At 45.7% G+C, this 20,432-nt stretch overlaps 1 protein-coding gene across 2 annotated transcripts in view; it reads left to right on the top strand.

Annotated features, from left to right (window-relative positions):
• The window catches only part of tanc2b (tetratricopeptide repeat, ankyrin repeat and coiled-coil containing 2b), a 112,805-nt gene that overhangs the window by 59,306 nt on the left and 33,067 nt on the right, over positions 1 to 20,432 (top strand). Inside the window, exons 5-6 of one of the 2 annotated variants that reach the window (XM_034558353.1) lie at positions 14,732 to 14,848; positions 20,209 to 20,357. In XM_034558353.1, coding sequence (XP_034414244.1) covers positions 14,732 to 14,848; positions 20,209 to 20,357 — 266 coding nt within the window. Of the gene's footprint in view, positions 1 to 14,731; positions 14,849 to 19,695; positions 19,929 to 20,208; positions 20,358 to 20,432 lie in introns of those variants that run through there. The other variant, XM_034558354.1, reaches the window with a different exon arrangement.

The following is a 20,432-nucleotide window of genomic DNA, read 5'->3' as shown; positions in this document are numbered from 1 at the left end:
GCCGCCTGCTGCGCGCTCATTAAAACATATGTTCTCCCCAGCAGAGCATGTTTCAGATATGCAACATTCCCCCATCGTCATGCATTTTTATCCCCCCCCCCCCCCCCCCCCCCCCCCCCTACACACTGTTTACGTTCTCTATTTTTAGTCGTCTGTTATCTAAGACCCGTGAGTGGCGATGAGCGCTCGTTCTCACGCCGATATCTCCGCGATTGTTATGAGTTGTACTCACTGATTGCTCGTTTGTTCCTTAATGAACACCTCGCTCGGGGGGCCACCGGGGGCCGATTGATTGGTCCACTCCGAAACATTTAAAGGGTATTATTTCGACATCTTTCCCCCAGATTACACTGCTTTCCCCCTGATTTAATGGCGCCAATCAATACAATTACTCACTGCCCCGTGGATCGCCACGTAATGGTGAAAAATTGCATTTGGCCTCTAAAACCTGAGAATCTGCTCGATTTTGAATTATACCAGCAATTTTTTCTTATTTTTTTTCTTTCTCCCACTCGTGCTGCACAAGTAAGTATTATGAGTATACCTGAAATCTATTGTCTCCGTGGTGCACGCCAGCGAGCTAACTTCGCCCGGTGTGGACGATCGGGATTAACAAGGCGCGGTGTGCAGAACTGCTTAGTCAGGTTTATACGGCTCATTGTGTGGGGAGGTCTTAAAGGATCCATAAGACAGTGACTTGTGATGAAGGCGGCTTTTTCTGGGCCTGCGTCATTGTTTGGGAGTATTAAGTGTCTAAAATGGAGATGACGGGATCGCCTGTTGGCACATTTCATGCACAGATACAATGGACTATAATAAGATCTGTATTCTGTCTTAAACTCGTGTATCTGGCAAATTATTTTGGGTTTCAAAGGAGGTATCTGGGAAATTATTTATATATATATATATATATATATATATATATATATATATATATATATATATATATATAGGACATTTTGGAAAAAGACTTGGATGTAAACTGCAACTTTAATGCAATTTATTTATATAAAATCAAACATTCACTTCTTCAGCTTCTACACGTGGGAGTGAAGTGTGAAGACGATGGAGTTTCCCCGGTTATCATGGAATTGCAGTTTTTTTCTCAGCACATTTTGACTTAAAAGCTGAGGTTCTTAATGCAGTGGTGGTAGGAAGTAGTATTAATACTACGGCGTAAAAAAAAAAATACTGTACATTTGGGACGTCTCAAAAAACATCCTTCAATTATTGTCATTATTTCTGATCCTGGACCCGTCCCCGGCCCACCGCGGACCCTCCAAATAATTAGTTCCGCTTGTGAACATCTGACATTTTCAGCGCCGCTGTCACACAGGTGAACAATAAAAGAGTGGAGAGTTTAAAGTGAAGGAAGGAGTAATTGAAATGGCAGCACGATGCCCGCAGGAGGAGCTCTAAAGAACCGTCTGGATTAAGTGCTGCGACAGAAACTCTTGTCGCTCTGTAGTCGGCCGGTTCGCACCGTAGCACATCTAACCCCCTTTCTTTCTTTCTTCGAGTGCAACCAGCAGTTCTTTTTACCATTTTAAGTGTCGTCGTGAAAGTTAATTAATTCTTTTCTTTCATTTTTCTTCTGCCGACATGGTTGTTGAAGGCTGGTGCAGAAGGGGGAAAACTCAAAGAGCTGTTACATTGCAAGCTTTTCTAAAAGAGATGATTTATTCCACTCTTTTTACATATCGGATAAAGGATGCTTTAATAGGCAGATCGGCAACGATATCGTGAGGTTGACTGATGGTGCTTTCACAAACTATTTACTCTGAGATTTTTAGATAATGATCAGTAATATTATCATATATATATATATATATATATATATATATATATATATATATGATTGATTGATTATGTCTGGAAAGTTTAGAAAAGTCACTTTACTGTAATTCTGCATTTAAACCCAGGAAAATAAGTCCCTTATGCCATATTACGATATCCAAAAGCTAAGACAATATAGTCTCATGTCACTAAATCCATATAATATTGATATATTGTCCAGCTCTTGTATCTGTAAAGTAAATATGAAGCGACGAAATTTTAGCCAGTTAGCTTAGCTTAGCATAGCATCAAACCTGGCTTTGTCCAATGCCTATAAGCACCTCTAAAGCTATAATAAAAGCTTATATCTGTCTATGTGCAGATTAAACAAACAGGATGTACTGTAACGTGGTTAATGGTGACTTATTGGCTCTGTCCTAAGCTAAGCTAAGCTAACTGGCTGGAGCCATATTTGACTCCAGCAGAATTCTACATCCCTTTTTGTTACTTTTAAATCGAGTATGCTGTAATTACTGTAGTAATAGTTTAGTTAATACTTGACAAACTCATGTTGGAGGTTCAGGAGACGTAAGAAAGGAATTTATGGATTAAGATCGTAAAGAAGTTACACAATGTTTAATTAAAGAACAAATATCGGAGATGGCCCTAAAGGATTCAAGAAATCCACACTGTTTAAAATGTAATTAAAAAGAACAAAGCTCTGCGTTTTAGTTTTTATTAACAATAAACACGAGTTGGCACCAAAATCTAAATGCGTCCCGCACACACACACTTACGCAACCTCCTTGTGCTCATTTTAATCACCATAGTGTCTTCCAGTTGAAGCCAGGCATGTGATCAACCACCCCCACTTGTCACATCTCACAGGAATACGTTGCATGTTGTTGACAATATGCGACGAGCCCACAATAGACATCGCTTGTAAGTCATTTATTGTTCTCGGGAAGAAAAAATTAAAATAAAAAATGGCCGGGAAATACACAATCACTGATTATCCCAGAGGTTAACCTGTTACTGTGTATAACCCATCTCTGAGGCTTTTTTGGGGGGGGGAACGTGCTGCTGGTTGGACATGTCACCCTGGGGAAATAAGTGTGACTGGAGGAGATTACACTTAACATTCGGGCTTACCCGCCTGACGGATATGAACCCGCAACAAAAGCAAAGACGGTACACAATAAACTCTCTCGGCCCTTGTGGGGCTCGAACCCCCTCACATCGCTGTAAAAAAACATGGCTGCAGCTGTACAAATACAGTTTGAAGGGTAAAACAAGGACACGCAGGGATGCCCGAGAGGAAAATGCAATATTTAAAACCCTTGTTCCTATCTAATAGTACTGTAGTCTATTTTTCTTCTCTTGTGATCTGATGTGTCCCTTAAAACACAAACAAATCTGTCTCTTTAATAACACCCTCCTTCCCTTTTTTTCCATGCCATTTTCTTTCCTCCCTCAATACCCACCCTTCTCCTCCCCCTCCTTTTTTGCTCTGCGGTTGCCATGACAACAGCAGCACTGCACCATTCATCTGTTGGAGACCTGGGCGTCCTGTTCCTATAGTGAGAGTGCGCTGCTGCTGCCTCTCACATCTATACATAACACGCTAAGCGCTACTGCGGGCTCCTTCTCGGAGAGAAAAAAAAAAAAAAAAAAAAGCTCCACCGGGTTTGTGAATTTTTTATTTTTGTCAATTTTCTTTTATTCGCGGCGAAAGGTATTCGGTCACCTGTCGTCAGCCTTTCGGTGCTTCTCGCATCGCAAGAGGTATCACCTCTTGTGTCCCCCAGTGACACAGTGACTGCTGCGCTCTCTTCCCTTCCTCCCTCCCTCTTCCTCCCTCCCCCTTCCTCTCGCCTCCTCCTCCTCTCGCTCCTCCCGTCGGCGCCACATCTCGCCCCGGCTCTGTATCACTTACCGCAACTGTACCGAGCGGGTAGCATCAGCACTGAAACCTGTGGAGATTTCCTCCGATAGCAAACGAGAGGGGAGAAAGAGAGAGAGAGAGAGAGAGAGCGCGCGAGAGAGAGAGAGAGAGAGAGAGAGCTTCCTTTTTCTTCCGCATTTATCCTCTCCTCCTCGGCAGGCAGGTGTTTTTTCCTCTTTTTTTTCCTTCCCCCCCCGCACCACCCCACTCCCGGTTTCTCTTTTCCTGCTTATTTTTTGATGAACTGGTCATCACTCAGGGAAGAAGGACTGCTCGTGTCGCCGGAGGAGGGAGAGGGAGGGGAGCTGGTGCCGTACTCCAGCCTCCAGGAATGCGAGATCTGGTTTGAGAATGGTGAGCGCCGCCACACCCTCCTTGTTTTGCTTGTTTCATTCCTCCTTCTGCGCCCGCGAAGAAAAACGGTCCCTCCGTCTGTCCCCCACCCCCCCATCCTCCCACCCCTTTTCACCTGCTCCTCCACCTTTGCCTCGGCCCAGGTCTGTCTGCGTCCCACAGCTGGGAGCTGGCTTGGTGTCGGCCACTCAGTAATTTCTCTCCGTGATGCATTTGTCAAAGGGGGGGCTGTGTGGGGTGGGGGTGGGGGGTGCTGCACTCTAATGACAACGTAGGCTCGAGGACCTGTGAATCAACCAGAGGGCGATGAGTGTTTTTTTTTTTCTTCTTCTCGTGGCGAGCTGCTCGGTTTCATGCGTCAGCGTGGGTGAACATTGAATTGTCTTTGAGTGTGTGTGTGTGTGTGTGTGTGTGTGTGTGTGTGTGTGTTTGTGTGTGTGCGCGTCTAAGCACAAGCTGTGGGCGGCTAATGGTGCTTGTTCTTGTTGTTGTGTGTCTCACTCTTCCTTCCAGAGCGCAGCGTCACATGTAGCAAAGGCGGCGTTGCGTACATGGGCCAAAGTTGGTGGGGAATAGTTCGCTCCCCCCCCCCTCGCCATGTGCCTGGCGGGCGGTGTGTGTGTGTGTGTGTGTGTGTGTGTGTGTGTGTGTGTGTGTGTGTGTGTGTGTGTGTGTGTGTGTGTGTGTGTGTGTGTGTGTGTGTGTGTGTGTGTGTGTGTGTTGTGTGTGTGTGTGTGTGTGTGTGTGTGTGTGTGTGTGTGTGTGTGTGTGTGTGTGTGTGTGTGTGTGTGTGTGTGTGTGTGTGTGTGTGTGTGTGTGTGTGTGTGTGTGTGTGTGTGTGTGTGTGTGTGTGTGTGTGTGTGTGTGTGTGTGTGTGTGTGGGGTTCCTCCTTCCAGTTCCAGTGCTGCAGGCCGACCCGCCTCCCCGGGGACTGCTAGCTTGTGTGTGTGAACGGAACAAAATGTCTCAATAACAATGTCTGCCGTGCACAAGAAACACCTCATCAGCAGCTGCCAGTGCCGGTCTCAGGTGAGCGGTTTTTCGATGAGGGCGCCCAGCAGACAGTTTTCACGCCGCTTAGCGGCGGCAACCGGAGAGTGCTTCTGATGAGCTTACTTTGTCAGCCGTCGTTCGGGAACGCGCCGGGACAAGGCGACGACACTTAAGAACTTCAATTTCAGGGGGCGGGCGGATGAGTGGCCACGTTGAGAGTGTCCAAGGTGGGAAGAACGTTTTCCCCATGTTTTTTTTGGGGGTGGGGGGGGTTATTTGAATCTGATGGAGCGGGCAGGGGAATGAGCTCTCATCCACGGTGATGTACAGCGTCCCTTCATGGTTATGACACGAGGATTTCTGTGTTATTTCTCCCCATCTTTTAGACGCTTCGGTCGAGGGATCACTGCCTGGCAAGAGGTTGTTATTCAAAGAAACCGTGAAGAGAGCAATTCAACCTGCACAGAACTATAAAGCCTTGTTTGACACAGTTATAGAGCTTGTAATAGACAATATTGCGCTGCACATGCTGAGAGCATCTAGTGTAAACGATGTGCCACAATGTGGCTGTCATGGTGTGTTTTCCCAGGTTATTCTCATCCCCGTTTCCTCTGGTACGTCGGCGTATGTTCTTCCATGTACTCGGGGGAGGTTTAAACCCGGCTTTTTGTATTGCCGGGCTCCTCGGCTGACGGGCCTCGCTTTTCCTTGAAAATCAGCCAAATTAAGCCTCCCATCCCTCTGCAGAGGATCAGAGTGATATCGATTCATATAATTGCTCAATTTCCCCTCCCTTGCCACCTCTCAAGCGTGTGTCAGACAGATGGCTTGTGAGCCACAGATGAAGTTAAGAAATAAATATGACAGACTGCTTAAAAAGCCAACCTACTTCGGTCAGTTGTTAGGCCCGCGGTGTATGACATGTAGCTCTAGCTGGGCTAATATTCATTGTGTGATGTTAACTTGCTAACCAGTGGATTTTAGGCTATAATCACCGTTTTTGTGACATCACAGCGTCTGGATTTCTGATGCAGCTGCAGGCCCTCTTCACCTTTTCAATCTTGATTACAATCGGCCTGTCGAGTGGCTCTCTTGGCAGGGGGTGGAGGTGCTATAAATCAAGCATTGGACACCACTGTCCTTTAAAATCGCTTTGCTTCTCGGAGCAAAAGGTTAGAAGATGAATTTAATTTGTCGGGAACTAGTTGGAGGGTGTCGCGCTGCAGGAATGAGTCCGAAAACACGTAAGCAAGCGAGCAAGTGTGGTTTTTTTTTTTTGTACTTCCGGCTCCCTCGTCTCAAAATCTGTGGTTACGATATAAAATACTCTCTCTTTAAAAAAGACGATTGCTAACAAGCAGGCTAAAAGGAAACCACAAAACGTCAGCTTCGTGAAGATGGCGAGAAGCAGACGTGCGACCGTAGCATCGTTTGTTCGTACCGTATCATATCAGCTTTTTGGGGTTTTCTGCATTAATCCGATATCCAGCGATAGGTCTTTTTTTGTCGAGGGGGAGCCGGCGCGATGCTAATTTAAAGTGCGTCATCCCTGCAACGCTCCGTTGTCTCCGGGCCATCTCCACCATGAACGTCTCCTGTCTCCTGTGTCCTTTTTACAGACACTTCTTCAAACGTGAAGAAGGTTGGATGAGTCATCGAGAGAGCCGGTATCGCTAACTCTGTAACTCTATAAACTCCCCGCGGGATCTAAAATTAAAATTTTTTAAAAATATTATGACGCCAGAGGAAGCGGGTTAGTGAAATGAAGTCATCTCTCTCGTTGTTCTCGACCCCCCCCCTTCCGACCGTGCTCTTTAAAGTCGGCTTCCAGAGTCTCTGCCAGGTAACAACCTGCAATTAGTAATCTTCCCCCAAAGCTGTCCAAACAACCACCGACACACACTCTCTGCTCGAGAGATGCAACCCGGAGGGTGGCGACCTTAGCAATTACAGACCCGTCTGTAATCTCCCCTTTTACTTTGGTAAACTTCTGAAGAAGAAAACTGTTTCGTAACCACGCGATTTACCATTTAAAACGACGGCGCATTGCAAAAGTTTTTTTTTAGATTAGAGGTTATCGAGCAAAACACAGCACTGGCAAAGAAAAGAGAATTACTGTAATGATTGTAATGACACTGTCGTGAACTGACTGGTTTTATTCTTTCTGCTTGACGTCACTAGAAAAAGCTTTCTAAAAATCTTTCTAGGAAAAATACTTTCTACAGTTTGGTCACCTTCACAGTCCTCTTGTCGCAATGTTAAACAGCTCCCAGGTCAGTCTTCTTTAAGATAATACTAGAACTGGCATTTAGTTTAGTTTAGTTTTGGGTCATTTCTTGGATTCATTAGTTTTTTCTCCTATGATTATTTGGAGATCTGTGATATACCTTTTGGGCTTTTTTTTCACGTGGAAATCAATACAGGAGCTGAGAATCATTGTTGGTGCTGACAAACTGGCTGTTTTAGTGATTGACACCCTTAATAATAATTTAAAACGACTTGACAAATGGGTTGGGAAGTTTACTTCATACTTAACACGTTCTTTGGTGATATTGAAGATGGCGTTCCTCAAGGAACCCTCCTTAGTCCTTTTCTGTTTCCTTTATACATGATCTCAATGCATGGAGGTGAGACGACTTTAAAATGAGTAGGACACAGTCGAGTAAGACGAGTTTCAATATATTTAGCCGTCTGGCCAAACATATCAAAACGCATACTGAATTCAGACTGATTTTAATCTTAATTCCCCCATTTTAAATCCCCCAAATAATCTCAGTTCTAGCCACTTTTGCTGTGGCTAGAACTTTAACAAATACTTCAAGAAGAGATCATATTACACAGCTCTTTTACTTGTCTCGTAAAGCTTTAAATGACCTGCAACCTCCTTTTTCATATCAAGTATCAACAGACACTTAAATCCTTCATTGTCTTCTGTTTTTCAGACATTTACAATTTTCAGCCTTTTGTGAAATACCTCGCCTCTTGATCTGACCAAGTCCTATTATTAGTATTCAGAGTTTTAATCCTCCAGGCATTTCGTTTTTCTCCTTCGGTTTTACTTTTTTAATTCCCAGTGTTTAAAAGCATTTAACATATTTAGCTGTTTTATTGAGACAAAACATTAGATAATTGTATTTAGCAAAAGGCTCCAGCTTTTGCATGAGCGCTGCTCTACGAACGGCATGACCACGTAACTCGCTTGCTTACATTTGTTTTTTTTAATCTGTATATTTAGCAGTACCTTCTGGGGCTAAAAATGCTGTGGAGTGGAACAGAGAAACCCGCAGTGTGCTAAAAATAGCGATAATAATGATTTGCTTACAAAACAGAGCACCGGGTTACGTATACCACCTCACTGCTTTCTGCGAATGCTGCTGGTGGAGAGCTGAGCAAACAATTTCTCTGTGAGACACACACACGGGGGCCTAAAGAAGTGTGTGTGTGTGTCCGTGTGTGTGTGTCCGTACGTATCCAAATGCTTACAGACCACTGCACAATGACAGCAGGCCTCAGTAGTACCATTTCGACTCCTGCCCCGGCTGCTATTAACTTATTTGCTCAGTCAAGCCGAGATTACACGGGGAGCAACAATTGATTACAGCTTTTCTGTCCGACGTGAAATCATTCCGCTCGTCCCGCTTTTCCCAAACGGCGAGGGCGTGGCCCTTCAAGTTGTTGTAGTGTAGCCGACGGGGTTATAAATATACCCCGGGAGGGGGGGGGGGGGTCAAGGCGGTCGTGCTATTATTAGGCCTCTGCATCAAGTGGTGTCCTTGTGCAATTATGTGCGTCTGGCTTTCTCTCAAAGTTGTATCGTGTTTAAAGTTTAAAGTTTACAGCCTGCTGCTGCTGCTCTGGCTTCAGGAGAGCAGACTACCGGCTGAGCCGCGTGAAAGGTTTACGGTCCAGGGGTCGGCCCCGATTATTGTTGTTCTGAGTTTGTCCTCATGGTTTAATGCACTTATTGTAAGTCGCTTTGGATAAACGGTCAGCTAAATAACATGTAATGTAATGTTGTTCTTCAAAAGAAATTAAAGAGATCGGCCGTAACGTAGCGCAAAAAGTCACAACATTGAATATTTTCCTTCCGTTATCGTGGCCGACCAATAGCACGTGGAAGGATAGTCGTGTCACACGTCTGTGTGTCACCCCGCCACTAAAGAGAAGAAAAGTTGTTAACAATGGCCGCCGCGTCTCGGGCAGGCTGAGTCATGGAGGCCGAGTCCTTCAGGGTTGAGAGGGTCGGCTCAACAGAGTACGTATGTACACAACGGACCAGAGATCGGAGTGATGCAAAGGATGCTGGGCAGAGCAAATAAGTTGACCAGCGAGGTAAACATTTGTATAAAACAACAACTTATTGATTTGGTGGGGTTTGCTTAAGGAATAATTATAAATAGTGCACTTGATTGGCAGTTTACACTTATTATAAACAATGAAATCAGACACAAATAGGAGTGATATGCATGCAGTTACCCTGACGATAACAATACAGAAAGATTAAAAACCTAAAATCTGCTTTTAAGGAGCACGGTTTTGTTCCAAAGCGCTGCGGGCCCAGATGAGGAGGAGAAGAAGAAGAAGAAGAAGCCGCATGTTTTGGTTCTTAACTTGATATCAAACTGCGTGAGGATTACTAACTAATGTCCACTCTGTCGAGGTAAAATCCTTTCAAGCCAATCACATTCCAGGCTGCCGCTTGTTGACGGCTGTGAAAAATTGATGTAATTTTGGATAAACGACGCAGAATACCTTCAAGAAAAATCTCCTGCTGCATAGATGCACGTTTCCTCATTTGTTGATGTGGTTTTGATGTCACTTTGGTTTTTAATGCTGTCGGTCTAATCCAGGTCCCTGAATAAGGTGAAACGTTGAGTTAAGAGTCTTTTTTTTTCGGAGAGCTCTGCTAATGAGCGTTTTTTTTTTTTAATTCAGCCCTTCCCTCCATCCTCTTAAAATTCTGCCCGTGCCTCACCTTGCTCTGCTAATCCTCCCAAGGTTGTAATGATAGATACGTGTGTGTGTGTGTGTGTGCGTGTGTGCGGCAGACACACACACACATGCACACACACACACACACACACACACACAGAGTACATAAAAGAGGGTGAGGCAGTCTGGCTAATGGACTTGCACTTGCTGCCTCGGCTTCGGAGCCGTGACTGAACAGCGCAGCAACATCTGGTCTGCGTTGTTTTTTGTTCCAACGAGACAACGAGACAACAAGACAACAAGACAAACGCACAAAATCACCCCGTGAGCCAGATTACGACGCGTACGCCGGGAACACGCGTTAAGACGGGTGAAATTAAAGGGAAGCGGCGCGTCTGAAGATCCACACGATTAATCATCATTTGGATTATCACGATTTATTTTTGCACTTTTTTAAAGTTTTACATTATACATATTGGGACAAGTCTTTTTTTTAATTTATTCTTCTCCCCTTGTCGAAATCTGGTGCCTACATTACCCACAATGCAATTGGACCACCGAACGTTTGGTCGGAGATTTTGTTCGTGTGCGTCTAATGTAGGACATAACAGCAGAACACAACGTATCAAGATATCCTTAATAATAATAATAATAATGTGATATTGATTTAGGCCCGTCTCTCAGCCTACCTGGAAAATAAACCCATATCAAAGAAGCCCGGAGTTGAACGGAGGTGACGAGGGAAGACCGGACCGATACGAAGACGCTGTTTGGTTACATTTTAGAGCACCACCACCACCACAGAAGAAGAAGGTGGACTAAACCTATCGTTTCCCAGCGCTCTGCTGTTGCCATAGTGACCAGGGCCGCATGCTCCGTTCCCGTACAGCTCTGCTTTGGTTGCAGACAGCTGGGCGGTGCGTGTCCTCAACCACACTGTGTGTGTGTGTGTGTGTGTGTGTGTGTGTGTGTGTGTGTTTATGTTAATGCATGGATGTGTGGGCGCCTGAGGTCGTATGAAACCGAGACGGCGGGGTTCCGCACACAGAAACGTCTCGTTTTCGACTCGCTCGCCGTTCTCTCTCTCTCGCGCGCACGGCCGAAGGAGAAAACTGTGCATCGCTTGTTAGAGTCGCCAATTCATATTCAGATCTTGTCCTTTTTATTTCTTGTAACCTCCAGGTTGCGGGGAAAGGGGGAACCGTGGTGTTGAAAAGAAGCGCGCCTCTTTCATAAACACTACACCTGATTTTGAATCACAATATTGACTCTCTTTCTCTCTCGCTGATGATTTCACCAAAGGCTCTGTGTGTACACGCCGACCAGATCAGCTTCTTTCTTTTTAAAAAAATATATTCAAACTCCATTGTTGCCGATCTCTCTCTCTTTCTTTCCGTTCTCCCTCTAATCTCACATCATGTACATACATATTCACATCCAGATGCACGTTGCAAATATCTATTTCGCGGCCACGTGCATCTGCACACGCGGACCAGAGATATTTATTCATAAGCTCATTAGAGGAGTGGATTTGCCCCGCCGCCATCCATCACGGTGTCACCCATCCTCAGCCCGGCACACACCGGCAACGGAGCTGCAGGAGAGAAGTCCCCGGGATTTAAATGTCTCCCGGAGCCGCCGCCGTGGAGGGGGATTTACTCCGATAGACAAGAGTCTCACTTCGCCATTTTATAGAGGTGAGAACGGGGAGACAAAAGGAACCGTAATCTCCCATTCACCCCTGGTTTTCATCCAGAAACTGATATTCTGTGGGGAAATGCTGTGGTCTTCAGCACCGGGGGCCGGCTTTTATAATTTTTTTTGCGGATGCTCTTTGCCGTCACGCCGTTTTCACGCCGTGAAAGCTCGGTGCGTCACCGTCTCCGTGGAGCTCGTAAACGAGCTTGTGCAAGCTGTTGCAAGCTTGGCACCGCGGGTGCAAGAGCAGGCTTATCCAAGCAGAGGGCCGGGCTGCGGTTTGAAAGGGAAACCTTGTTTGTTACTGTAACTTTTGGGCTCTGTTGCTTCATGGTTCCTCCTGCGTAGCTAACAACGAGAAGAAAGAGAAAAGCAACAGGCTTTGTTAGAAATGTGTAAAAACAAGCTTTTTTTTGAAGTATGTTAGTGGTGGTGTGTTTTATACGTGGTAAAAACTTTTTTTTTTCCCCTGAAGGTCAAGGGTGCAGGAAGTCTTGTTTCATAAAGACATAGAAGAGGGAGGGGGGATGTTTTGGAAGTCAAATTAGGAAGATAAACTATGTAAAAAGTAAATAAACAAAATGAGTATATGGAACCATATACTGGCCTGATTTCATTTAGTTTGTTTTTCTTGCATCTGAAGGTCGTGTAAGTCATCGTGTGTGTGTGTGAGCTCATGTGAGCTGAAACCTTTTGAACGGAAAAAAGATACATTAATTAAATAATTGAATTAATAACTCATTTTATAGAAATGTTCAAAGTCCTTACAAATAAGTAAAACATTTTTTTAAAGTCACTCAGACTACATGAAGTGTCTCTGTTCCAGTTTCTTTCATGGCGGCTGATCCAGTGGAGAATTAACTTCCCTTCTTCCTCCTGGCTGTCAGCTGTAGTTTCTCACTGTGGCATCTGTGCTGGCTCACTTCCTAGATGTGGTCAATTAGCAGGTCCTCTCCAGATCGTACCAGCACAGTATTAGCACTCCGCGTGTGGCAAGCATCTCCTTTACACACACGCACACGCACACGCACACGCGCACGCACACAGCTCTGAAGGAGTTCTTTATTCTCGCCGCCAAGTATATTTTAGTTTTTGTTCGCTTGACTGTGTGTTTTGTGAATTCGGTGGAAAGTTGGTCCACGGGACGTTGGACAAGTCCTTTTTTGCTGAAGATGCGCATCGAAGTGAATGAATTCCCATTATTGTTTGTGTCTGAGTCTTATTATCGTCACCCGGTTGTTGTGAAATGAGTCAACTTTCTCCCAACCACCGGCTCGAATCCCATGAAATGTGCGTCGCACATGCTTCGCCCCTCATCAGGATGATATGCAACCAAAAAATGCTAACTTATGGTCCTAGATTAGCCATTTAGCTCAGAGCACCGCTGTGCCCGACTGTATGAGCACGGCCTCACGCGGCCAGCGATAAAAGGAAGGATTACGTTATATATATATATATATATATATATATATATATATATATATATATATATATATATATATATATATATATATATATATATATATATATATATATATATATATATTATAAAGCCCTTTGAGCCCAACTAGATTACCAGCATTTGAAGGGAAGTCATTTTCTCTGAGCACGAGGCAGAGCGGTCTTTGAACTGACGGTCATGCTATCTGCTTTTTGTGCAGATTCATCAGGGCGGATGCGTCGTTTTTTCAACCAGTTTCACTGTAAAGAAAAATTATTACAACGGTCGTACGCAAACATTACATACATGCATGGAATTTGAGTGCCTGGAATTTCAGTGCCCATTTAAAATAGTATGACGATATATGTATGCAAGTCAGAAATGGCCAAATATTGTCCGTCTTAAGAGTTGACGATGTAAATGAATAAGTCTAATATTAAGATGTGAAAAACACGTTTGTTTCTGTGCTAAGAAGACGTTTAGACGACAGCTCTCGTGTTCAAACTAGGAGGAGCGATGCAGTTCAAATATGCTCAAGCTATACACACACACACACGCACGCACGCATTACTTACATTGGCTGTAACAGAAACCTCTCTGGTTAGGAACCGCCGCACAGTCGCAGCATACAGAACATAATCTATTTTAAAACCCTCATTTAACCAGATTAACCAATTGAGAACAAATTATGCTCAGATCCTGCCCACACAAGGTACAAGCAAAAAAAAATGTACTCCATTTAGTTTGAAATTAGCCCGAATTCCTCCGCGGGAAGGGGAGGGGGGGGGGCGTCCAACTCGATGACCGCAGCCGTCGTCAGAAAGAAGACGCTCGGATATCCCGAAAAACCTGCTTGTTTACGCCGAGTAAAGCTTTTGGAGGTCACACTCGGATCTGAATTATGTCTGTAAATTGCTGCGCGTCGCAGTACGTGTCCCCGGCACAGCTGTTCCTCTGGGTAACAAGTGGCCTTTTTGAATGAATCTTACATGGCAAGTGTGCCCGATTGCCCTCGACGTATATGCACTCACGGGGCACCGTCAGCCGGTCTGGGTAGGAACCCAGAAAAAGATCGTGTCACAACCACCACCCCCGGCTTTCTCTCTCTAAGGGACTCGTTTGATGTCTCAGACTTCGTGCTCGAGGCGAGAGAACATTCCAAAAATGGATCTCATTTGCATTCTTGGTGTGATTATGACGCCGGACAAATAGACACAGCATTTTTTTTTTTTTCTTTCTCTCTCTCCATCTTTTCAGCTTTAAAGGTCCATCTCGTTTTCTTTTTTTTTGGTACTCTGAGTACGGAAGAAGCCATTTCCGTGGCTGGTTGAGGCTTAATTTGACCGAAGCTGCTCTCAGAAAGCCTTCAGGATGTTTCAGTCATGTTATCGGTGTGCTGCTTCAAGTTCATAAGCTCTCTATCTCTCTCTCCCTCTCTGTCCTGTCCCTGTCACTCCTCTTCTTTCTTGTCTTCTTCCATCTCCCTGATCTGTGTATACATGTGTGTGTGTTTCTGTGTGTGTGTGTGTGTGTGTGTGTGCATGTCGTCCTCTCCTTTCTCTATGTGTGTGTGTGCGCTTTCTGCTCCCAGCCCCTCTGCGGAAAGCAAAGTTTGTGGAGAGCCCTCGCATTCCACAATCAGAGCTTGGCTCCCCTACACACACCTCCACCACTGCCAAGAATCCAGACCTGGACACATACTGCCCCGGTAAGTTTGTTTTTGGCCAATGCTCACCCCTCATTTTAGCCGTGTTACTTTTCTGCATGTCGGTTCCTCTCTTTTGCGAGATTCAGAGATATCGGGCAAGTTTTTGCAGCACGCGAAGACGGAAAAAAAAACATTGCGAAAGGTCATTTCTGAAATAGCTTTTTTTTTGCTGGTGCCCACAGCGTACACACACACACACTCCCTCCTGTCGCTTTAATCCTCCCTTCGCTGCTCCCTCACTCTGCCTTGTTTAGGAGCCGCCGCTGCCTTCCTGTTAACATCACAGTTGGCGGTTGCTCGGTAATCCTGTGCACAGTCCAGATTTCCTCCTCGCCCTCCTCTATCTGTCTTTCCCCCCCCGCGCGGTAAAGCAGGTCACTCGGGGATAGCGCTCCGCTGAGATTTCTCTTCTGGTATATCTGCGTTCTCATCTCGCCTCTCCACTTCCTGTTGCCCACTGAGAAGTGCGGTGTTGGTTTCCCTGACCCTCTCTCGTCGGCTCGACCTCCGGCGGGCCCGTAAAGGACGTTGTAAAGAACCCCCCCCGGATGAAAACATGCGGTGATGGGGAGGGCTCATGACTCAACTTGTGTAACTTAAGAGAGGAGAAAAATGGTGGAAAGAGTGCTTCCAGCCTCTTCTGCTGAGTCTCTGCTCAATGGGAGCTTTAAGTAGGTGGCTAGAATACACTTCTTTTTTTTTTTGTTATCGTATTTATTTTTATATAAGTCTAAATAGTGTGTTAGGTAAGACTAGTTCTGGTAACTGGCTTCATTTTTGCATCACACCTGTGAAATAAACTGTGAAATAACCGATCAGCTGGGGATGAGCTGCCAAGAGCCGCTGCAGATGTGACATTTCTCTCTCTCTCTCTCTCTCTCTCTCTCTCTCTCTCTCTCTCTCTCTCGAGCGCCAATCGAGGCCGGAAAACAGTTGATTGCGACAAGGAATTCTCTTCTCCGTCGGTGCGATAACAAACTTGAGCTGGAGAGAAACCGGGGAGGGGGGGAGGATGAGATGAGATTTTCTTGGACTCACGCGCCGTCCCAGGTGGACAGATGGACATCTGAGCTCTTAACGAGGGCGATGACCTACACATCCGAGCGCGCGCCAGTCGGCAGCACTCTGCCGCTGACATCCGGGAGCAGGTCGGGGGTACCGGCTGATTTTTTTTATTTTTAATGGCCCACAAAGAGATTTGTGGTCTCGTAAAAAATCTATATACGGTTTGTGAATATCTTGTAAAGTCGTCGTCCTTTCATGTCATCAGAGTGAAAGCTTTGCTAATGGTGTCGGAGCTCAAACTCCTTGACGGGAGCTTCCCGGACTGGGTTGTTGTGGGCGCATGCGGATAGAATCCTCTCATCGCGGTGTTTATTCAATATGTAGTTGAGTTTGAGTTTGAGTTGAGTCAAAGTCCAAATTACATCATGCTCAGTCATACTTTGTGTAGTCGGTGTTATTTTAGATGTGAAGAAAGAAGCCGGTACGGGGGAGGCGGGTGTCGGTGCTTGATTGAGGTTCATTTACAGGCTGTTTAATGTTTCATTAGTGGTATGGAAACAATGTCTACGTCTACGCAGATGGAGTACTGGCGCCATGTTGACGAATTAATGTAAACACTGGGGACACCATCACGAAAAACCAACAATTTTAAACACAGATGTCCCTCTTTTTGGTTTGGGGACGTGGTTTACGGAGCAGACACCAAAAAACTAAGCAAAAAAACTTGGAATTTAATTGGATTTGGGGAGCGCCACACACAACGAAATGGTAATATATAACCATTAAAACAACACCCCATGAATATAAAATATAAGCGAAAGACGAGACCAATGGCGAACATTTAAAAAGTCAAATTAAAATGAGTTAAATGCAACCAATAAACATGTTTTCAAAGTGTTGTGGAGAAACTGTCCTCGTGTGAAATAACATGTATAAAACCTCAAATTGTCGTTGCATAGATACGATCACACGAAAGAATGTGAAATTCATTCCTCTGTTCTCGCGTTTCGCTTTCCGGGCCGCCGGTGTTCCTTCCGCGGTGTGTTTGCCGGTGCATGCCTATCTGTGTTTTCTGAAATAGGTGTGAATGCACCTGGTTACCCGTCTCCTTCTGGTTGTCAACGGCTACCGTGCGAGCTAATTTGCACCTTTCACACAGAGATGCGCCACCTCTTCTCTTGAGCCTTCTCTCGTCTTGTACCTTTTTCTATAAATAAGCTTCGGTTTTTCCAGTCGTTCGCGGGGTAAATACGTACGTGCGTGCGCTCTCTCTGTGGACTTGAAAGTTAAACGTGTGTAGGTGAAATAAGAGCCGCCAAACGCGGTATGTGCCATCTCACCTGCAGCCCCGGACCTATTAATACCGTCTCCTGTGCCGTCCAGTCCCCTGCCTGCAGCACACGTGCTCCCCTCCCCTCCCTCCTCTCGGTGCGCGAGGCCGGCAGATCTGTGGACGGCCGAGGGAGAAAACGGATGCGCTCGCACAGAAACACATTCCTAGCTGCGCGCAAAGATAGTTGCTATGGCAACCATCTGTCTCCTTTGCAGCTCAGGAATCCAATGGTAGAGGAGCGCACATGTGTGTGTGTGTGTGTGTGTGTCTTGGTAGGGGATGTCTGATGCAAAATCTGAAGTATGTTCTTAAAGTTTTATCATTAAGGCTCCCACTGCGATGACGAGCGCCCGATGAGCCTCTTTCGGCGAGCGTCTGGTTACCGATGACGACACGTAGCTTTGGAAAGCGATCTCGATGTTTCTTTGCCTTTCGGTGGCTTTCGTGATATCTTGTTGTTTTTTTTTAAACAAAAAGCGCTATGAATGGAAATGAATCAAAACGCCACGACATGGCAGTGCTCATATCCCCTTTGATAGGAGCTCAGTAGCATCGGTGACTTTGAGGAAGGTGTGAAAAACGGATGTACAATGGTGTTTATGAATGTTGTTGTTTTTAAATTGTATTTGACAGCTCCGTGATAGTAGCTGTGTTTGACTCCATCGTAGGGTTGTTTTTAGAGTGCGTGTGTGTGTTGTTTAAAGACACAACAGGTTTGCCTATGTTTAGCTCAAAGGGAGTTACTGTGACCTCCAGCGTCCAGATTAGAGAGTTTGCTCCCACCTGCATTCTTTTTTTTTTTTTAAGCACAGACTGCTCGCCCCCCCTGCACAGCGTTGTCCGACAGCTGGCTGGGACACCGAGAAGGCAAACGGAAAGAAAGGAACCAAACAGATATGGTACAGGCAGGCGGATGGAGAGAAGTGAACAAAGAGATGAGTGAAAAGGACGACGATAAGAGAGAGGCAGAGGCCCCCCCCCCCCCCCCCCCCCCCCCCCGTTTGATCACGGTCACAGCCGCAAACCCTCCAGGAGCAGTTGACTAATCAGTGCTAATGTATTCACTGCTTGCTACTCCCAGTCTGTGGGAGCCTTCACTGCCTACATGTCCAGACGCACAGGCAAATATATATATATATTAATTTAGATTTATATATCCATTTATTTATATATATATATATATATATATATATATATATATATATATATATATATATATATATATAATGGGCCAGTGGATAGATGTTCGTGCCTTTGTTCACCTGCAGTTTTCCCGCACGTCTTATCCATCCCCTGCGACATTAACTGCAGGGAGGTGGAACATTAATACCATTCACCTACATCTTCTCCATTTCTGCATTCAGCCCTCTTCCTCGAGGGATGCTCGGGGATTCAGTGACCTTGGAGGCCACCCTCGTAGACGTGTTCTGCTCTCTATATCCAGCTGCTTCACTAAGTCGCTGTATCCATCTCATCACGGCTCGCACATTAGCATTTTTCGGACCTAATGCGCGCTGTGATTACCTCATTATTGGTTTGCGACTGTTGTTTATTGAGGCTCGGCAACACATCGTGATCACACACATTTTTTTCTTCTCCTCCCTCAGAAGGTGCCGGTCTTTCTTACTTGCTCAAAGGTACTTGGGAGTCAATCTAGCGGGGGTCCGTGCATGAGCCCAGGCTTTTAGATCGCCCCGTCTGTCTGTGAGTCTTTAAACGCGGGAGAGAGAGAGACGAGCTGTCTGTCTCAGAGAGGTGGTGTTGGCCGCTGGGACTTTCTAATGGTCGTCAGTCAGGACTTCGTGTCTCTACCTGCCAATCTGGTCCGACCTGCCCGGCAGGAAACGAACGAGCGAGAGAGAGAGAGAGAGAACCGGCTCTGCCGCTCTTGTCTGTCTGGCTGCTGTTTATTTAAACACCGGCTAGCTGGTGCCGCTGGCTTCAATGCCATTTACTGTCTCGGCCAATTACAGCCGTTTGCATTTTAAAAAACACAAGTTCACTCTGGCTAGTTGAGAGAGTGAGTAATTAGTGAAAGCACAAGCTCCCCCCGAAGAGTGACACTGTGGTGAATGAGGTGAAATTGATATCTTAGGGCACCCCGAGGGCATGATAGCCAGGTGTTATTAAAAAAAACATGACACCACCAGTGAGGGCTTGTTATGGGTGGAGAGCAACCAGGTAGAAGGCCGACGAGATGATGTCATTTATTTAGTTGGTTCCTCCTGCAAAGATGACGACTGCAATCCCTCAGAGTGTGTGTGTGTGTGTGTGTGTGTGTGAGATAGTCTGTGTGTGTTTGTGGTTTGTGAGCATCTGATATTCACACACTCACCCTGGTGTTTTCTTTCCTCTCCTCAGAGCGAGAGAAGTCTCTGTAAACAGGATAAAGAGGTGGATACACACCCACTTTGTCTTTTTAGAAGACACACACACACAGTCTCTCTCTCTCTCTCTCTCTCTCTCTCTCTCTCTCTCTCTCTCTCACACACACACATGCGCTCATACGTGCAGGTGAAGGGCGTATCTGATGAGTGGTTGCGGAAGGAGCCGCTGTATGAAGAGGGCTTTTTTCTTCTTCTTGTTCTAAATGAGGGGAAAAAAAGGATTCTGAAGGGATTATTTATTTTTTTTTCTTCTTCTTCTTTTTAACTTCACGTAAGGAGACGTCCGGCTTCGGTGGAATGTGCCTTTTAATGCGTGCCTTTTAATGCGCAGCTCTGAGTTACGGGGAAAACTCAGGTGAGGGTGTTTCACGTTGTTTGCCCTGAGCACAGGTGCTGTGTGTGTGTGTGTGTGTGTGTGTGTGTGTGTTCTGTATCCGGGTGTGTTGTCTCCGGGACGAAGAGGTGGCGGACGAGAAGTTATTTAATAGAATGTTTTATTTTATTTTTTTCCCGCGGGGTTAAAAAAAAAGGAGCCGCTGTTCTGTTCCTACCTACCACTGACACACATTTGTTCTCTCTCTCTTTCTCTCTCTCGCTCCCACTCCCACCCCTCCCCCTCCTCTCTGCCTCTGCAGGGGAGTCAAGCCATGAGCTGGGCCCCCCTCCGTCGGTGGACGAGGCGGCCAACACATTGATGACGCGCCTGGGTTTCCTTCTGGGAGACAAAGTGAGCGAGGGGCCAGCCGGTACCCAGTACAGCATGGAGGAACCCGAGGCGAGACAGGTAAACAGCTCTCACTCGTGAAAACTGGACTTTTTTTGAGAGACCTCATCCCTTTTTTTATTTTGTCTTGTTATC

This window comes from Cyclopterus lumpus, chromosome 19, assembly GCF_009769545.1.
Source record: "Cyclopterus lumpus isolate fCycLum1 chromosome 19, fCycLum1.pri, whole genome shotgun sequence".
Lineage (NCBI taxonomy): Eukaryota > Metazoa > Chordata > Actinopteri > Perciformes > Cyclopteridae > Cyclopterus > Cyclopterus lumpus.
This window is presented reverse-complemented; position numbering and strand designations above follow the sequence as displayed.